Source organism: Trematomus bernacchii, unplaced genomic scaffold, assembly GCF_902827165.1.
Source record: "Trematomus bernacchii unplaced genomic scaffold, fTreBer1.1, whole genome shotgun sequence".
Taxonomy (NCBI): Eukaryota; Metazoa; Chordata; class Actinopteri; order Perciformes; family Nototheniidae; genus Trematomus; species Trematomus bernacchii.
The window spans coordinates 3,622,255-3,642,701 of NW_022987698.1; the positions used below are offsets into that span (position 1 = coordinate 3,622,255).

Sequence of the window (20,447 nt, forward strand, 5' to 3'; positions counted from 1 at the left end):
TAACCTGAACATATGAAGGCAAAGTTAAATGCCAAAGATATTGCTTGGATTTCAAAATGAACTGAACACAGTCTCTCTCAGGACTGATGTTGCTTCTCTGCTGTTGTCATTACCATTTTAGGGAAAAGAGTGCATAGAGCAAAATGAGCTATTATAAGACACTTCTCAATAGCTTTCTCCTTTTTCATCATTGTAAATCCAGACCAATTCGACGCTCATCTAAACAATTTGACGCTCATCTAAGCCTTCTCTAATTTACACAATCTCCCACATTAAAAGTGAATAATTTAATACAGCCAAATAATTTAAACTCCTTTATTTTTGCTTTCTTCTTGTTTTAAATCAGAACACATTTCAGAAAAGCTCAACGTGCATGAGAAAGATCAGAGAATGGTTCAGGTCCAGCCATCATTTATGATAAAGAGCAATTGACAAATGACATTCAAACAAAAAGCAAATTAAAGGTGGGGTAGGTAAGTTTGAGAAACCGGCTCGAGATACACTTTTTGTTATATTCCATGGAATGCTCTTAACATCCCGATAGCAATGAATATCTTAAGTGCTTTGACAAAAAATCCATAAAAAAATGTCATCTGTGGAAGCCGTAGTACTGTAAAAAGTACGACCAATCATTTTAGCCGGCCCGGCTGAAATAACTGGATGGCCTACCTGCCTGTCTGCCTTCCATCTGTGCACAAACTTATCTCGTGCCCTCATTGGTCATGTGCACGTTCGTGTGTGTTGGAGGAGGGGCTCTATAAGGAAGTGGCAGATTTTCTCCGGTTGTGTATTTTCAAATTCTAGCGATCTCGAGCCGGTTTCTCAAACTTACCTACCCCACCTTTAAGTGTCAAACATTTTATTGCACGTAAAGTTCATTGTCAGATAAAATAAAACCTGTTAAAAACAGCCTCAAAGTAAAGAAAGTAGGACTGAAGTGATCTTTGCTGTAGATAAGAAGCTGAACTAAATACTTTTTTAATCTTGACCTGAAAAAAAGCTAAATTGAAATGCAGCTTGAAACAAATGCTGAGCTTTGTATATAATAGACTTTAACTTGAAAATTGCATAGCTTTAATAGTTGTAAAAACTCGATCAGCATTATACCAGTGAACGTCATACACAAAGTTAATTTCAGTAACAGTTGTTAGTCTGTCTGCTTCTCTCTCCGTAGGGTATCGTTTCAGTGTGACTGCACGGTGCTGTACATTATACTCTTGAGGTCCGATGCGGCCGGCTCCTCCGAGATGGCTGCGTACATATGGTATGTCTCCATCTGGAATAAGGAAGACACCAACTATGATATACTGTACATGATTAAATACATGGCTTATTGTTTATTGCCCCTCATGTCAGACTTACATTCTCATTGTGATGCTCCTGTCTGCCTTTCACTTCCTGAGAACCTGCTAGTAAGAAGAAAAAAAAAAGGTATATATAAAAATAAATAAAATGTTGTCATGATTGTACATTTCTTTGACAACATTTCACTTTTCATAAATCTTTAAGCAAACACAATATAAGAGAGTGGTTGAGAGACTTTTGCACATTTCTATATGTCACACATACAGTACCTACTAACTTGGATTGTTCGTCTCTCCACTATCTATATTCACTTTGTAAGGTGGCCTGTCATGCTTGGTCTTCAGGGAGATTTCCTTTTTGTATTGGTTGACAAAAAGGCCAACAAAAATAAGGACTTGAGAGAAAGCCATTTCAGCTGAACGGTTTCAAGGAGAGTGAATGGCTCATGTTTTAATGCTGAGAGCACCACCTCCAGGGGAACTAGAGAAAGGCAGACATGAGCCGCTCTTGGGCCTGGTGGTGAAGACAGGAAGGTCTGAAGTGGCTCAATGGCTGTGCAGCTTGAACCAGCCTGTGTAGGATGCTGCTGCTTGACCGTGGAAATGAAAGAATTGTAGAGGCCATGCACGTGTTGTGCTCCTGACTTGTGACCTGTGACATCGATTATATATATCTGGTCTTGACAAGATACAGGTGAAATGTTCTCAGACAACATGCCACATGTGAAAAAGAGTGTCCGGTTTAAGCACATTAGATTATTTTTGTCTCAGTGCGTAGGTGGTCTCCACCAAGTGTGCTTCAGTGCTACTTTGAGATGCACGTCTTGCATGGTGGTTCTGTGCAACCCGATGAGACACACTAACACACAATAGTGATTTTAGTATCTCTGTTTAATGTGAAGCAAGCTGCATTAAAAATGTCCTAAAAACTGCGAACGGCTTGAACCAAGCTCAAATGTGTAACTCTGTAGACGGTTTGAACCAGAAATTGAGCTTACCGGTATATATTTTGAGTAGTTGTCTCATACTAAACAAATCCTACATTTTTCTTGCAATGCTTATGGAAATGCAATTCTAGAGCTTACAAATGTTTTATAATCAGACAACCTGTTAAAGGGAACTTTTGCTTTGAAGACATGTATACAACAAACATGTTCTGACTATGAGACAAACACATTGACAAGGTTCTCACCAGTTCTTCTGTTGTTACAGAGAATTGCAGAAACCAGCAAGATGACTCCCACAGTAACTCCACATCCAGCCACAACTGCTACAAACTTCCATATTTCGGCTTTGAAACGAGAAGCAATATAACTGTCAGTTTTGCTTGTCATATAACAAAATCAAGAAGACAGGTCCTGTGAATTTAAGTATACATTTCTGAGTTAATAAGGTTTTAAACATTATTTAATCGCTGAGTTTAAGTGGTAAACACATAAGTATTCTCACCTGATGCTGTTTTCTGAGGGGCTGCAGTGTTAGAGCTATCTTTAATACCAGGCGTACTAACACTTGAACCTATTAACAGACCGAACACTTTTAAAACATCCAATGCAATTCATGTTGGCATTTTTATACAACAATAAGAATCTTTAGTCTACCTGTTATATCCAGTGGCGTTTTTATATGTACAAAAGTGGTGGGGCACAAAAAACGTAGATGTCTATAAGCTTCTGCAGTGACGTGCAGTGATGTGCAGTGAGGTTCATGGCTGGTGAGGCACTGGCACTGACTCTTCAGGTTTACAAATATTATATTTTGACCTAAACCAAAATATAATATTATTTTCAAAAGCTTTTTTTGTCTGATGCTTCGATTAATTTTAAACAGACAGTTCAACAAAAGGATACCCAAAAAATGTCATTTTATCATTTAAATATTGAATTGTTCTCTCTTAGTAAGATCCCATTTTCAATAAAATGGCGGTCTTACCTTGACTTGAAGATGAAGTCCATTTGCCTATCCTTCTGGACAAACATTTCTATTACTTTTTTGTAAAAGTCCTCCTTATGTTCTTGTAGTTTCAAAAGTCTATCATAAATCTAATCCATAGATTTATGATAAAAAAAATATATAAGTAGGGTAGACATGTGGATGTTATCCGGCTGAACAAAACGTGCATTTATCTAACAGGTACGTTTCCCACAGATCTTATTTCGAGCTATTTTCTAAAATCCTCTGGAGAAATCTCATTGTTTTTTTGTGCTTACTTCCTGGTTTTAGGACGCGTCACTGCAGCTCTCTCGTCTCCTCTTCACACAGCACACTTTTCGCGGCACACGTACTTACAGCCAATCAGCTTTGAATGATTTGAGATGACGTATGGTGGGGATGGTAGCTCCATGCCCCTCTGGTCATTATTTTTTTGCCACACACATTTCATTACAAAATACTCTGAGCATGCGCAGTGAAGTTTTTACAGTCACCGTTGACTTCACAGCGAGAGGAAGGGGCATAATCAGGTTTTGTCCCACATGGCTCTAAACAGCTCAATAGGCACACACTGTGACTGTAGACACACTAATTAGAAGAACACAGACTAAAACAGCAATGTACAGACGAATCAGATGATTAAACATGATCTTAAAATATATTTTATATATTTTTTTATTTATTTTTTTGCATTTTTGTAATCATTATTTGTAATACTTTCTGCTGACACTAGGTGGGACTGTGCCCCACCTGCCCCTAATGACCAGTCGCCACTGGTTATATCTTTATCAGGTCCTGGATTCACACTACTGACTGTTTCTTGAGAGGCACAAAAACAAAAAAACATTAAAATCACAGAATATATTGTCTTTTGTCAGGGTTAAAAATATAATGCAGCATATTGTTTTCTGTGTGCTGATTGATAGATTTCTTTCACAAAAATGTTTTAGAGTTAGTATGAAACATGGAATCATTATGTCACCTGATGTTGGTTTCACTTGTGTGAGGGGAGAAGAGGAGGAACTTTCAGTAATACTTGGCGTGTTAACAGTCCGACCTGGTGAAACAACAATCAATTATCGCTGTATTATAAATGGATAATAGCTTTATTTTACTTGAACAATATGGAATAAAATCTTCACAGAGGAAAGGTTAATTACACATACAGCAACTAAACATCCTTCACAGAGTATTTTGGTCATCAATGAACAACCATCACTATGTGCATCAACTGAGATTTAGGATAATTACTTTATGTAAATATATTCAGTGTTGAGAAAAGTGAGAATATCACATGATATGAACTTTGCAACTATTTGCAAAGAGTGACAAAAATGAGAAACAGAAGAATAACCTAATGTTGGTTTCACTGACAAGCTTATTATCTAAAATGGTGTTACCTGATGTATGAGGAGTCACAGGAGAGGAAACACTGCTAACAGGCAAACCTGCTGAATAAAACATATATTATCTTTCAAAAATAACAAATAAGGAAAGTGCTTTTGAAATGTGATATGGATTTCTATTTTAAATCTTCACAGGTCCTACCTGGGGTTATAACACATGTCCCTATAGGCTCGGTCATGTGTTACTATTTTTTCTAAATATGTATTTGTATATCAAAATTTCTCAAAAACATGTATGATATATTACACCACAACACTTTTCTTGTGCTGACACTATGTCACTCACTGTGTACGGTGATGGAGGAGGTGTCACTGTGTGGAGATAGATCATTTATCCCTCCAAGCTTTAAAGTGTAAAAACACGTCACTTGAACCTCAGCAGGTGAACTCTGCTGTGCCATCTCCAGCAGCTCAGTTCCTTTCAGAGTCTCCAGACAAGAGAAGACTCTAGTTCCTCCACTTAAAGTGTAGAAATTACACTGAGACACAGAAACAGAGGGTGGAGTCTGACAGTGCAGAGTGACTGAGTTTGTCTCTGTGATCACCGTAGGATTCACTGTCAGTGTCGGTGGACGAAGAGCTGGAAAAGTATACAAAGATTAAATAACCTGAAACTGCATTAATCTTAATTTGTTCTAATGATAACAATGGAATAAGTTGCCTTTTCTAACTCTTCTTTCTCTTCGTCTTTTGAAGACCCAAACCCCATGTCCAGAGACACTTTGATGTTTGTGCTCATAATGTATGAAGACATGAAAATGTACGGCTCTGGAAAAATGAAGAGACCCCTCCAAATGTTTCTTAAATCTCTACATATATGGCAGCCTTTCCATTCCAGTGTCTGTTGAATACCAACACTTAGAAATGTTGTCAGTAGTTTATAGAATACAATAAAAATGTAATTTCACTCAACACACATACTGTACCTATGAATAGTAAAACCAGAGATACTGATAATGCTGCAGTGGTCTCTTAATGTCTTCCCGAGCTGTATATCCAAAGCTACAGTGATAACTCACTTCGAATGATGACGGAGGAGACATCACTCTCTGGAGATGGATACACGTGAAGGTAAAAACACGTCACGTTAACCTCAGCAGGTGAACTCCTCTGTGCCATCTCCAGCAGCTCAGTTCCTGTCAGAGTCTGACGACAAGGGAAGACTTTGGCAGGTTTTCCTCTCACAGTGCGAAAATAACACTGAGACACAGAAACAGAGGGTGGAGTCTGACAGTGCAGAGTGACTGAGTCTGTCTCTGTGATCACCGGAGGATTCATTGTCAGTGTCGGTGGAAGAAGAGCTGAAAATCGTGCGAGAAATATGTTCAATGATATAACTCAAAAGCTGCAATAAGACAATGAAACCAAATGCTTTAAAATACTGAATAATTACATTGATATAAAAGTATTCCTAATGGGGAAACATTATTTAAAGAAGTTGATGGAGAAAAATATAGTTTATAAGATTAGTCAAATGAATACCCAAAAACCTGGACATTAAAGACATTTGATTAGAGACTGACCTTGTGCTTGAGACATTTGAAATGAATCTGTTGAAAAAAGAATTAGCAAGTGAGAAAGGTAACTAGATGTAAAGTTAACAAATGAATGACTTCAACACATTTTAAAAAGCATAACATTTGAGCCAGTGTTTTTTCCTCCCCAGCACAGGGCAACCACAAAGGCAACAAGAACACATATTAAATATAACATTTAAACATTTACTTAAATATAAATCGCTTTTTGAAGCTTTCAAGCTCTACGAACTGTTTGCTCACTAAGCCACCACCAAACAAACAATTGACCTGTGGGTTAGCAATTGTAAAAAGCGTTATTTGCTTGTGTGCATACGTTTGTAATAGCCTACATTAATACTGAATAAATCAATAAGAGGTGTAACTTACACATGAGGATGACAAACAGCAGGCGTCCAGCCATCATGAAGCTTGTGTGTCTGACTGTGTGAAAGTCTCAAGTGTAATTTAACAAAACGCTCAGGAAAGCCACAGGTAGCTTTAGAAGTGAATAACATTAACATACAGGCCACTAGTGTTAATTTCGTCAGCTATTTTTTTATTTAGTTTTAGTCTTAGTCCTGTGTTAAATTTCCTTTTTAGTTTTAGTCATATTTAGTCACCTTCATCCTGTTTTTATTTAGTCAAGATTTAGTCGACTAAAAGTCTGAGCATTTTAGTCTTATTTTAGTCGACTAAAACAGTAAATATTTTAGTCAAGATTTAGTCGACTAAAAGTCTGAGCATTTTAGTCTTATTTTAGTCAAAGAAAACTAATTATTTTAGTCTACTTTTTGTCAATGAAAACTGTTGAGTCTTTTTTAGTCATCAGATTATATAGAACATTTCAGTCAAACTAGTCTAGCCAAAACCAATAATTTGTCATTTTAGTCAAACTTATTTCACAATAAGATTATATCTTGTCCTTATTTGATGAAAAACACAGGTTGAATGATTAAGAATGCAGCTTTGCAGAGAGTATCTGGTCAGGTTTGTGGTGTTTTTATCAGCTGTGTTAAGGCTACATTGCTTCCCTTCTGATAAAACAATGCATTCGCTTTTTTTCTCAGCCTCATTGTAGCGAAAATGGGCCCAAATATCACATCGTTTCTTTCTCCCAAGCAGTGGTGGCGTTAGACTTTTTCGTTGTCAGTCATTTTGACGGACAGGATCGTAACATTTCTGTCATAATCCATTATTACCCGTTGAGTGCACAATTTATCACTCACTCGCGCTGATGGGGGGGTATTCGGTTAACGCGAGTGCGACCACTGCTCCCAAGCCCTGTTGTTGACATTTTATTTTCTGTTAAATAAGGTTAGTTAGACCATGAGTTAGACCCGAGTCTTCCTGACAGTTGATATTGTGCCGCTGCCCGGTGTAATTCAAATGTACCGCCGCGCGCAGCACAGACACACAGCTGCTGCCCAGCCGCAGCACCGGAAATGGAACTGCTGGGAGAAAAACTGACTTTCAGAAATGTAACGTTATCTTTAATAATATTTCGTCTCCTCATTTTTCGTCAACGAAAGTAAAGAGAGATTTTGGCATAGTTTTTATTTAGTAAACTACATTTTCGTCTCGTCACTTTTCGTCAACGATATTGCATGATGATTTCGTTACAGTTATTGTTTACTGCCGTCGGTGCCGTCTCGTCATCGTCTCGTTTTCGTCATGGAAAAAAAGGTTGTTGACGAACATATTTCGTCATAGTTTTAGTCAACGAAATTAACACTACAGGCCACAGACACACACTTCACATCCTTTTTAAATTACCTATATGGTTTTTATTTTTGGAGTGTCTCTACCACAGAAGAGTCACAGTGCTTAAGAAAGATTAGTAGGTGTTGTTTGGTTGATAAACAGCCACTGTGAAGTTCCTGTGTGTGTGTGTGTGTGTGTGTGTGTGTGTGTGTGTGTGTGTGTGTGTGTGTGTGTGTGTGTGTGTGTGTGTGTGTGTGTGTGTGTGTGTGTGTGTGTGTGCTGTGGTTATATAAAACCAAGCAAGTGTTCACTAAAGGAGTTGTTTTTAGTTGTGTAGCATTGCAACACGTGATAAAAGTTATATTCTTTTATATAAGACCTAACTATTGTTTCTATTATTAATATATACAATTATATATTCAATTTAGCCGTCACATCATTCTAATTTCTGCTCATAAAGATAATGATGTAGCTTATTTTTACATAAATTAACCTGAACATATGAAGGCAAAGTTAAATGCCAAAGATATTGCTTGGATTTAAAATGAAATGTACACAGTCTTGTTATGAATGTCACAAGGCTCAGGACCCAAACGCACGACACCAGAAACAGGTCAGGATTAACAAGGTATTTAATAAAAGCACACAAGGGCAGGAATGGCTCTGAAACGAGAGGGAAAGGTTACTACAAAATAAAACAGGAATTCACAAGACAAGGCAAAAGACAAAAGGACTGAACTAAATGAATTAACTTAACATAAATGTCTAGACACCACAAGTCTCTCTCAGGACTGATGTTGCTTCTCTGCTGTTGTCATTACCATTTTAGGGAAAAGAGTGCATAGAGCAAAATGAGCTATTATAAGACACTTCTCATCAATAGCTTTCTCCTTTTTCATCATTGTAAATTTGACGATTTACACAATCTCCCACATTAAAAGTGAATAATTTAATACAGCCAAATAATTTAAACTCCTTTATGTTGCTTTCTTCTTGTTTTAAATCAGAACACATTTCAGAAAAGCTCAACGTGCATGAGAAAGATCAGAGAATGGTTCAGGTCCAGCCATCATTTATGATAAAGAGCAATTGACAAATGACATTTAAACAAAAAGCAAATTAAGTGTCAACATATCTTTTTACAATATTTGTATAAACATTTTATTGCACGTAAAGTTCATAGTCAGATAAAATAAAACCTGTTAAAAACAGTCTCAAAGTAAAGAAAATTGGAATGAAGTGATCTTTGCTGTAGATAAGAAGCTGAACTAAATACTTTTTTAATCTTGATCTGAAAAAAAGCTAAATTGAAATGCAGCTTGAAACAAATGCTGAGCTTTGTACATAATAGACTTTAACTTGAAAATTGCAAAGCTTTAAAGGTTTAAAAACTCTAAAACTCAATCAGCATTATACCAGTGAACGTCGTACAAAAAGTTAATTTCAGTAACAGTTGTTAGTCTGTCTGCTTCTCTCTCCGTACGGTATCGTTTCAGTGTGACTGCACGGTGCTGTACATTATACTCTTGAGGTCCGATGCGGCTGGCTCCTCCGAGATGGCTGCGTACATATGGTATGTCTCCATCTGGAATAAGGAAGACACCAACTATGATATACTGTACATGATTAAATACATGGCTTATTGTTTATTGCCCCTCATGTCAGACTTACATTCTCATTGTGATGCTCCTGTCTGCCTTTCACTTCCTGAGAACCTGCTAGTAAGAAAAAAAAGAAAGGTATATCAAAAAATAAATAAAATGTCGTCATGATTGTACATATCTTTGACAACATTTCACTTTTCATAAATCTTTAAGCAAACACAATATAAGAGAGTGGTTGAAAGACTTTTGCTCATTTCTATATGTCACACATACAGTACCTACTAACTTGGATTGTTCGTCTCTCCACTATCTATATTCACTTTGTAAGGTGGCCTGTCATGCTTGGTCTTCAGGGAGATTTCCTTTTTGTATTGGTTGACAAAAAGGCCAACAAAAATAAGGACTTGAGAGAAAGCCATTTCAGCTGAACGGTTTCAAGGAGAGTGAATGGCTCATGTTTTAATGCTGAGAGCACCACCTCCAGGGGAGAGAAAGGCAGAAATGAGCCGCTCTTGGGCCTGGTGGTGAAGACAGGAAGGTCTGAAGTGGCTCAATGGCTGTGCAGCTTGAACCAGCCTGTGTAGGATGCTGCTGCTTGACCGTGAAAATGAAAGAATTGTAGAGGCCATGCACATGTTGTGCTCCTGACTTGCGACCTGTGACATCGATTATATAGGTTGGAGACATGGTCTTGACAAGATACAGGTGAAATGTTCTCAGACAACATGCCACATGTGAAAAAGAGTGTCCGGTTTAAGCACATTAGATTATTTTTGTCTCAGTGTGTAGGTGGTCTCCACCAAGTGTGCTTCAGTGCTACTTTGAGATGCACGTCTTGCATGGTTGTTCTGTGCAACCCGATGAGACACACTAACACACAATAGTGATTTTAGTATCTCTGTTTAGTGTGAAGCTGCATTAAAAATGTCCTAAAAACTGCGAATGGCTTTTAGGAACCAAGCTCAAATGTGTAACTCTGTAGACGATTTGAACCAGAATGTGAGCTTACCGGTATATCTTTTGAGTAGTTGTCTCATACTAAACAAATCCTACATTTTTCTTGCAATGCTTATGAAAATGCAATTCTAGAGCTTACAAATGTTTTATAATCAGACAACCTGTTAAAGGGAACTTTTGCTTTGAAGACGTATACAACAAACATGTTCTGACTATGAGACAAACACATTGACAAGGTTCTCACCAGTTCTTCTGTTGTTACAGAGAATTGCAGAAACCAGCAAGATGACACCCACAGTAACTCCACATCCAGCCACAACTGCTACAAACTTCCATATTTCTGCTTTGAAACGAGAAGCAATATAAGTGTCAGTTTTGCTTGTCATATAACAAAATTAAGAAGACAGGTCCTGTGAATTGAAGTATACATTTCTGAGTTAATAAGGTTTTAAACATTATTTAATCGCTGAGTTTAAGTGGTAAACACATAAGTATTCTCACCTGATGCTGTTTTCTGAGGGGCTGCAGTGTTAGAGCTATCTTTAATACCAGGCGTACTAACACTTGAACCTATTAACAGACCGAACACTTTTAAAACATCCAATGCAATTCATGTTGGCATTTTTATACAACAATAAGAATCTTTAGTCTACCTGTTATATCTTTATCAGGGCCTGGATGCACACTACTGAGTGTTTCTTGAGAGGCACAAAAACAAACAAACATTAAAATCACAGAATATATTGTCTTTTGTCAGGGTTAACAATATAATGCAGCATATTGTTTTCTGTGTGCTGATTGATAGCTTTCTTTCACAAAAATGTTTTAGAGTTAGTATGACACATTTTTTTAAACTCAGCTCCCTAGTTTTTTTATGTATTTTATAAAAGAAGTTTTATTAAATAAGTTTCTTAGATAACTTTTTCTCACCGACTTGAAGCACCTTGAGATAACGCTGTTTTTAAAGTGTGATATTCAATTAAAATGAATTTATTTGATCATTTCTGTATTTCTATTCAAATGTAAAGCATGTCCTGCCTGTGGTCATAGTAGATGTCAACATAGTCTTTGTCAAGTGTGTGTCCTTTTCCACGATATCTAAAACAAAAGAAGATGGATTTACATCTGTCCGCTTCATGTGCAGAAAACTTATATTTGTGCAATCACTTGAGAATAAGAAGAAACATGTGTTTAGTTTGTTAACAGTCAAATATGGCAACTAAATAAATGTGGAGCATTAACACACTAACACATGTTTTTGTATGTCTTTTGTAAGTAGGTTCTGGATGTTATCAGATAGATATGAACTCTTACCTGGGGGGGTAGTAAAAGCTGATATTTTGGAGGGCTCCTTTTCCACAATATCTGCAGGAAAGGAAACAGATTTGGGCCTGTCATTTTCGTGTGTACAATAAAAAAACCTTATTACTCTTATTTGTGCAATGACTTAAACACAGAGCTGTTCCAAAAATATTAAACCAGAGAACAATGTATGTGCTCTGCGAGATGTTGGATGATTTACCAATTTGGTCCACACTGAAATATTTAGCAATTACATTTTGTAGACAATCATAGTCCCCAGATGATAAATCCAAATGACTTAATGATCCCACTAAAAGAATGTTCCACCATTAGGTTAACATTGTTAAGTTACAGTGACATTTATTGAAAACTATTAGATTATTTCTGTATGCTGTGAGCCTCTTTTGCAAAAGAGTATTAAAGACTCAGGAGGACAACTCCTTGACCAGTTCATTACAAGAATTTCCACCACAGATATTTAAACACTTCAAACAACATGCAGTACACTCATAAATGAAGAAATACTTTAAGATGTTTTGTGTCTTCTCTGACTCACCAGTCAAGCTGTATCCATCGCTACGAGGAGACAAAGAGTTGGCTTCATTTCCCAAACTATAATCACAGCTGGCATCATGTCTTTTAAGAAAATGTACACGTCTTAGAAAGTCATCAATTGTGACAGTAAACTGGCAGATCAGCCGATTCTTTGAATCCCTATTCTTCCAGCTGGTTGTTGTTGGGACTGGATTATTATTTTCTCCAAAGTACAGGTTACATCTTGCATCACGATCAGCAGATCCAGGCAGAGTGCAGGTGAAGAGAACGTTTTCACCAGGAAAATGTTGAATACTGATCTCTGGTTTTTGACCTAAAGAAAGATGAATGAAAAGTTATTAAATACAATATCCTCATGTAATAATGTCACAGTTCAGTCATTATGTTTTACAATTCACATTAAAGCTTTGTGATAATTAATTTTTAGTGTGTCATAATGTGATTAAAGTGTTAGTTACACTGTAATGTAAATTATTAGTCATTACTGGCACACTGTAAATATCCTAAATGAAACATTTCATCCCAAAGGTGGCATTTTAATGGAGTGAAAGTTGTTCAGTAGTTGAATCTTTTTTCACTTCCTTTTAATCATGAAATGTGATACTGCATCTTTCACTAACATTATATGATAGATTATGAAATAATGTGTGAAGCCGTCACTCACATACGGTGATGGAGGACGGGTCACTGTGTGGAGATGGATAATTTACATCTCCATGTTTTACAGTGTAATAACATTTCACTTGAACCTCAGCAGGTGAACTCTGCTGTGACATCTGCAGTAGCTCAGTTCCTGTCAGAGTCTTCAGACAAGGGAAGAGTGTAGTTCCTCCACTTAAAGTGTAGAAATAACAGTGAGACACAGAAAGAGAGGGTGGAGTCTGACAGTGCAGAGTGACTGAGTCTGTCTCTGTGATCACCGGAGGATTCACTGTCAGTGTTGGTGGAAGAAGATCTGGAAATATAAGGATAACTTCAGTTAAAAAGCTGAATATGTCATTTGTTTAAAAACATTGCTGATGATAATTTAATATATAATGGCAGAGCCTTCTTATTGAAACCCTAAAAAAGCGTTGTGCTCCTACTTTGGATAGATATGCTACTGTAGTTGTATTGAATATTAACGGTGTTGACTCACTGTGAATGAAGATGGAGGATACATCACTTTCAGGAGATTGAGTCAAGTCACGATAATAATTACATTTCACTTGAACCTGAGCAGGTGAACTCTGCCGTGACATCTTCAGCAGCTCAGTTCCTGTCAGAGTCTTCAGACAAGAGGAGACTTTGATAATTCCTCCACTTAAAGTGTAGAAATAACAGTGAGACACAGAAAGAGAGGGTGGAGTCTGACAGTGCAGAGTGACTGAGTCTGTCTCTGTGATCACCGGAGGATTCACTGTCAGTGTCGGTAGAAGAGAAGCTGGAAATATAAGGATATATGTCAGATATAAATACCTGAACATTTAATTTATTTAAATCCTTTCTGATTTTCTTTATAATGGCATGGCACAGTCACCTGGTAGTCACACCCTGTTTCTCTCTCACACTCTGTTACACCCATCAGCTCCACTAGTATATAGGCCCCCTTCACTCTCACCTCAGTGCCAGATCGTACTTCACAGCATGCAGTTCTTTCAAGCATTACCTCCCAGATTGCTCTCCCGGTTTCGACCTTGCCTGTCCCTGACCAGCCTGCCTCGCCTGCTCCCTGACCCTGCCTGTACCTGCGTCTCCCGTCTTGCCTACTCCTGGAACCCTCGCCTGTGCCCGACCAGCCCTTTGCCTACTGTCTGCCGGTTTATCTTACACCAGAACTTTTCTGTGGAAACAAGTTTTAATAAAGCTGGTTACCGACTTTCCCTGGTCTCCTGTGTGTTGCATTATGGTTCTCAGCTCGTTCGTGACAAGCAGAGAATAATTATTGATAACCTTTAACTCTTCTCTTAAGACTCGACCCCCTATGTTAAGGGCCACTGCTGTTTGTGCTGATAAAGATGTTACTTTTGTATGTTTAATGGGCAATTCAATTTCGTTGTACCTGTTCAATGACAATAAAGGAATTAAATTCAATGGATACCATTGCAGGACAACCAATTTGACTGCGATACTAATTATTTTACTCGTAACATGAAACAATGTCTGCTATTGTGACAGGAAATAAATATACTCTACAACAGCAAAGTTTGTCAAAATATTAACAGACTAATAAACATCGCATATACTGAATTTCCCCCTAGGGAATACATAGAGGCTCATCCTATCTTATCTTATCATATGTTACAGTGAAAACAGCCCAAGTGGACATTAAGATGATATATCAGAGACTGACCTCGTGTTTGAATCTTGTGAAAGGAATCTGCCGGAAAATTACAATGTTTTAACAAGTTGAATCCACATAATAATAATAATAATAATAATAATAATAATAATAATAATAATAATAATAATAATAATAATAATAATAATAATAATAATAATAATAATAAAAATAATAATAATAATAATAATTATAATTATAATAACATATTAATACCCTTAAGAAAGATATGAATATGAAGATAAAGATCAAGATAGACAATTTTTTATAGGATCTCATTCTTAAAGTCTGCACCACAGTTTCACGATAAGTTTACAGATCAAACCAGAATTAAAAACATAGGCATTAAATAAACAATAAGAACAGAAGGTAAACCACGCTACATCAAGTTTAAACCTACATTAGTTTGACAAAGTCTACATTAATAATGAGGAACTCTCCTGAAGGTATAACTTACAGATGAGGATGACGAACAGCAGACGTCCAGCCATGATGAAGCTCAATAAGACTTCTCAGATAGAAGAAGCTTGTGTCTCTGAGTATGTGAACTTTGATGTACTTCAGTGTCAATTTGCAGAACTTGCTCTCAGGAAAACCACAGATAGCATCAGACATGAGACAAACAGGCCACAGAAACGCCCACACTGTGCATCTAGTTGTTTCACACGATTTATTAAATACGTAGAATATGTTATATATTTATATCAAGTCTACCAAAGTGTCAGCTAACAGTTTCAGAAGGAAATGAAAGAGTCTTTTCATCATGTGTTCACAAGCTGCTCACAACTTTACAGAAACATTTATCTTGTTCATGGTCTGCTTGAATCAAACATGATTTTTTTTTTTTTTTTTGTCCTGAACATACAACTCTGAAATCCGTATTTCACTTCATATTTCCAGTGTGTTGCTGCTCAGGCTGTGTTTTCTGTTCTAGTTGCTGTTGAAGTAAAGTCAAGGCCCCCACGTTTCCCATGGACTTTTTCACTCTACACATTCTCTCTCAGTTGAAATAAAACTAAAGCAAACAACTGATTAACGTATTGTCCCCCTGTAACCTCAACCCCTTAAGACCATTTATCAATTGTCTAATATTTTATAGATATTAAAGCTAAAATGTTTAACTTATTGATTAGGAGAAGGCTAACATGGATGTGCTTCCAGTTTCTATTTCCTGTTTGTATAATCAGTGTTCTGTACATTAATATGTATGTATATGTATTAGTATATAACAACAGTTCACTGCACAAATCCAAATGAGTTTTACCCATCTCAAATCTCTCTGAGAAACACAATTCTTTAACTTCAAAATGCTTTTAAAATGCTGCACACGTTCTCTCTGTGGTCTGATGCAGCTGGTTCCTCTTGAGGCGCTGTGGTTAGCATTTGTCATTCTAGTAGGAAGGAAAAAAGACATGACACCAAATTGGGACATTGAAGCATTTTCTTGTATTATACAATGTCCTGCCTAATTGACAAAATATCAAAAAAATGTAATGAAACGATGTAAATTATTAATGTTTTTTTACACCCATTGTGTTCATTCATACTGAAAAATAAATTAAAATATTAAAGCTGGTAGAAAGAAAAGCAGCTCACCGATTTTGCTGCGTTCATAAGTCACGATGCTGTACGTCTCATCATAACCACTCGGTAAGTACTTTATCAGGAAGACAGGGGGAAGGTAAAGTGAGAGTTAGCAGCAGGATCACTGACTGGAAGTATACAGAAGTGTTGAGTTGCCTCTCCACTGCTGAGTTTTCCCATATATCCACTGGCATCTATAACACAAAACGCACAATTAACATTACCTAATCCCCCTGATCCTCCGCCTGGATTCTTTACAACACAAAGAGCAGGGAGTACAAATTCTTTAGTGCGCACACAAATCAAGTTCTCACCAGATTTTGTTTTGGTAAATAGAAATGCCAGTCCCAGTACGATAACACCTCCAAAAGAAGAAGCAACTATTACCAACTTCCATGTTTCTGTGTGAGGTCAGAAACAAGTGTCAGTTTCACTTCCAACACAAAAACAAGAAGACTGTGAGTACCTATGTACCAGTAAAGGGCACACTGAATATAAAACATCAAGGACAGGGTATTGCTTTGCAACTTATATAAATTAAACACTTGAGTACAGTTGAGAAGATGATACATTATTGAATTACAGATAATAATGAAGTAAATTGTTTTACACAAAAAATTGTTGTTGCTAAATAGTGTGACAACCACACAATTTGTAAAATTATTAACAGACTTTAATAAACTTCCCCTATATTGAAAACAGCAAAAGTGGATATGAAAGATGATATATCAGAGACTGACCTTGTGTTTGAATCTTGTGAAAGGAATCTGCCAAAAAATACAATGTTTTATCAAGGTCAACCAACATAATAAGAATAATAATAAAGTATTAATATCTTTAAGAAAATATGAAGATAAAGATGGACTTTTTTTTGAGGATCTCATTTTAAAGTCTGCACCACAGTTTCACGATGAGTTTACAGATAAAACCAGAATTAAAAACACCTTATCCTTTTACAAATTAAACGTGATACTGCATCTTGCACTAACATTATATTATAAAATATGAAATAATGAGTAAAGCAGTCACTCACTGTGTACGGTGATGGAGGACGGGTCACTGTGTGGAGACAGAGAAGTTGACCCTCCATGTTTTACAGTGTAAAAACATTTCACTTGAACCTCAGCAGGTGATCTCTGCTGTGACATCAGCAGCAGCTCAGTTCCTGTCAGAGTCTCCAGACAAGGGAAGACTCTAGTTCCTCCACTTAAAGTGTAGAAATAACAGTGAGACACAGAAACAGAGGGTGGAGTCTGACAGTGCAGAGTGACTGAGTCTGTCTCTGTGATCACCGGAGGATTCACTGTCAGTGTCGGTGGAGGAAGAGCTGGAAATTAAGAAGAACTTTGTCACATGAGATAATTAAATTCTTAATGGATAACTGTCAACATTTAGAAAAGTATCTATATAACAAATGGTGTGTAGAATTTGTCAAATTAAGAGAGACTGACCTTGTGCATTTATCTCAGAAAATGAATCTGTTGAAGAAAGAACGTATTAACAAGGTAAAACGTGACTTTGATAATAAATAGTAAAGTCTCGATGTTATTCTTGTTTTTCTTTCAACTCGATGTAAAAGCTTCATATCACATCCTGAAGCCGATAAATAATTATCTAATAATAAATATCAACTTGGCTCTTTCACATGAAATGAAAGGTGCCTGTATGTGTGTTCAACCATATTTCAACAAACCACCGTCATTAAAGGGCCCATGTCATGGCCATTTCCACTGATCATAATTCCATTGTTGAGGTATACTAAAATAGATTTATACTGTGCAATTTTCCAAACTCACATTGGTTTCGCATACAGCATCTCTGTAAAGTATGTGTATTCAGCAGTATTCACTCTCTCCACTAAACGACTCGTTGGAGCTCTTGCCCCCCCCTCCTTGTGAGCCTAGTGTGCTCCGATTGGTCAGCTCGGCCACTCTGTTCTGATTAGTCAACCACCAGAGAGGCTCCGCCCGCTTTTTTCGGCTCGCTCTCAGAACATCAGTCTTATAATGGCGTCGGTACAGCCGTATATTTTATACGCTAACTAACCAAACTGTACCTACAACTGTTGTTATAGAAGAGTGTGACGGCCCCAGGGCCTTTGTGCAGGTGTGTTGCAGGTCTTACGATGGGGTGGAGCTGAAGAGGCTAATCAGCGCGATCACGGACACCTCGACGGAGGTGCTATTAAGCCCAGCTGCCCGGAGTCTCTCTCCAAAGCGGCTGCAGAAGGACGAACTCGGCGATCCTCTCCCCTCGACCACCTATCTCTGCATTTACCACAATAAATGTGCCGTGGTTTTGTAAACTCGTGTATGTCTCCTTGTCTTTCCGTTGTGGCCTACGAGCCGGTCATAACAAAGAGTAAGTTATTTTTACCTGTAATAAACTACTACAGTTTGATGAGAAATCAAATCATGGTTTGCTATATATGAATGATATGTTATAGGAGCAAATAATTCAGGGAGGAAAGGATAGGCCTACTAAGTATTTCCATCAAACTTTATTTTTAGAAATGTACAAAATGCCAATAAAAATATTTGTCAAAAAAAGAAATGTACAAAATGAACATAAATATACATATATACACGGTATATCATCCATTCCTCCCCGCATCTTGCCTGGGCGCAGCCAGGGCTTTTTAGGACGAGGCCTCAGTGTGGTAGTCCCGTCCCCGTGATGTATTTTCCGCCAGGATCTGGCTGGACGAAATCAAATGCAAATCACAAAATATTAGAGAAACTTAGTTGTTTTAGATTCGTTAGTAGTAGTTGTGGTAGGAGTGTGGATCTATCGAATCCATCGATATAATCAACTCAGTAAGCTTGCCAGCTAATATGCTAACCTAGCTTTCTTGTTTACCTTAGCAAACACGATATGAACGTTAGCTCGGAGGAACGGCAACTATAATGGAGTGTAATAAAACTACTATGAACAAAAGCTAGTGGTTCATATTAGGCTAGCAATAACGTGTTTATAATTGCAATCTTATACGGGTAGTCTGCTACGTTCGCCCGGAGTATATTGTCTATGAGTATTTGGTGTGTGAATGCAGACATTCTCCTGCTATGAGATACATGTACGTAAGGCCATCTGCTGATATTGGAGTTGATATATGGAAACGCTAGCAACTTAGTTAGCACAGTTAGCACTGTGTCAATGGCTTAGCAGTCCGAAACACGTTTACACATTTAAACAGTCGTGGTAGATACCTTGTTTGATAAATACACAAATAACAATGCAAACTTACAGGTTGTGTACCCGAATCTTCCCCTGCTCCAAACGGTCCAAACAAACTAGGAATAGCATTGTCCTTCAGTTTCAAATGCTGTGCATATCCGGCCTCAAACTGGGCAATGTTTTGGAAGCTTTCGTCTGTGAAATGCCGGTTCTTCGAACCTCTGAAGGAACAGTGTTAAAAAGAAATTTCAACCACTGACTTCGTCGTGGTTCTTCCGTCGGTAGGACAAACAGCTCAGATTTCTCCTCACATTTCAGGAAACAGGTCCTTGGCATTTGCATGACTGGATCGATTGTGAACTGAACCAGAGCTTCCAACAGTAAATGTTAGGCTGGCAGAGGGTGCGGCCAGCGCCGCTGGGTGTGGCCATAGCTCTTCGGGATTGGTCCATTTCGTTCCGGGTACGGCATGACATCATGCCGTACCCGGAACTAAATGGAAGACTCAAATGGGCAGTGACATATCTCCAACGAGGCGTTTTGGGGAGGTATTTTCTGTGTTAGAGTTTTACTCACTACAGGGTGTACTTTGAGGGTTTTGACTCTGCACACCGTTTACATGCATAAAAACCTTCATAACACACAAGGGGACGGGTAATAACCGGAAAAGCATGACATGGGAGCTTTAACAATAAAATAAAGAATTTGCTTTACTTACATATGAGGATGACCACCAACAGATGTTTGGCCATGATGAAGCTGAGTGATAAAATGTAAAATAATTCAAGACCTCACTTTTTGTTTGACTGTATGGACTTTGACACACTGTCATTATGAAGAACATGTTCTCAGGAAAACCACAGCGAGAAACAGAAGTGAATCACACTGACAGACAGCCACAGGAACACACACCATGAGACCCAGTTCATGTGGGCTAACTGTTTCAGGAAATAACCTTTTGAAACTATTTTTTGAAACAGCTCAAACATACACACTAGGGGGTATGAATATTATTATGTATTTTTCTTCAAGATAATGGACCAACTAAATGTGCATCTAGCATCCTCCGATTTATCCGAGTCTCCAAT

At 37.6% G+C, this 20,447-nt stretch overlaps 2 protein-coding genes across 4 annotated transcripts in view; both read right to left on the reverse strand.

Moving 5' to 3' along the window:
- The window catches only part of LOC117489647, a 44,016-nt gene extending 23,743 nt beyond the window's left edge, over positions 1-20,273 (reverse strand). Inside the window, exons 1-4 of the mRNA XM_034139113.1 lie at positions 20,078-20,273; positions 17,634-17,660; positions 17,216-17,509; positions 16,923-16,949 (exon numbers count right to left, since the gene is read on the reverse strand). Of these exons, the coding sequence (XP_033995004.1) occupies positions 16,923-16,949; positions 17,216-17,509; positions 17,634-17,660; positions 20,078-20,111 (382 nt within the window). The 5' untranslated portion in view covers positions 20,112-20,273. The remainder of the gene's footprint in view (positions 1-16,922; positions 16,950-17,215; positions 17,510-17,633; positions 17,661-20,077) is intronic.
- Positions 1,058-15,951, reverse strand: LOC117489707. Of its 3 annotated transcripts, XM_034139219.1 has the most exons (12): positions 15,056-15,951; positions 14,611-14,637; positions 13,417-13,701; positions 12,943-13,233; positions 12,280-12,591; positions 11,736-11,786; positions 11,460-11,519; positions 4,013-4,055; positions 2,754-2,824; positions 2,497-2,595; positions 1,363-1,409; positions 1,058-1,276 (listed from the first exon to the last, which is right to left on the reverse strand). In XM_034139219.1, exons 1-12 carry the CDS (start codon positions 15,087-15,089, stop codon positions 1,184-1,186), a joined length of 1,413 nt encoding a protein of 470 aa, XP_033995110.1. In that variant the 5' UTR covers positions 15,090-15,951; the 3' UTR covers positions 1,058-1,183. The 3 variants fall into 3 exon arrangements, with proteins under 3 accessions (XP_033995110.1, XP_033995111.1, XP_033995112.1); XM_034139220.1 differs by lacking the exon at positions 13,417-13,701; XM_034139221.1 differs by lacking the exons at positions 12,943-13,233; positions 13,417-13,701.
- Positions 20,274-20,447: the final 174 nt, after the last annotated feature.

Coding starts and splice junctions, on each gene's coding strand:
- LOC117489707 (XM_034139219.1), bottom strand. CDS start 15,089: ATGGCTGGACGTCTGCTGTTCGTCATCCTCATCT. Junction 2,825..4,012: donor GGACCTGATAAAGATATAAC/CAGTGGCGACTG, acceptor CGGTCTGTTAAT/AGGTTCAAGTGTTAGTACGC. Junction 1,277..1,362: donor AGGAGCATCACAATGAGAAT/GTAAGTCTGACA, acceptor TCCTTATTCCAG/ATGGAGACATACCATATGTA.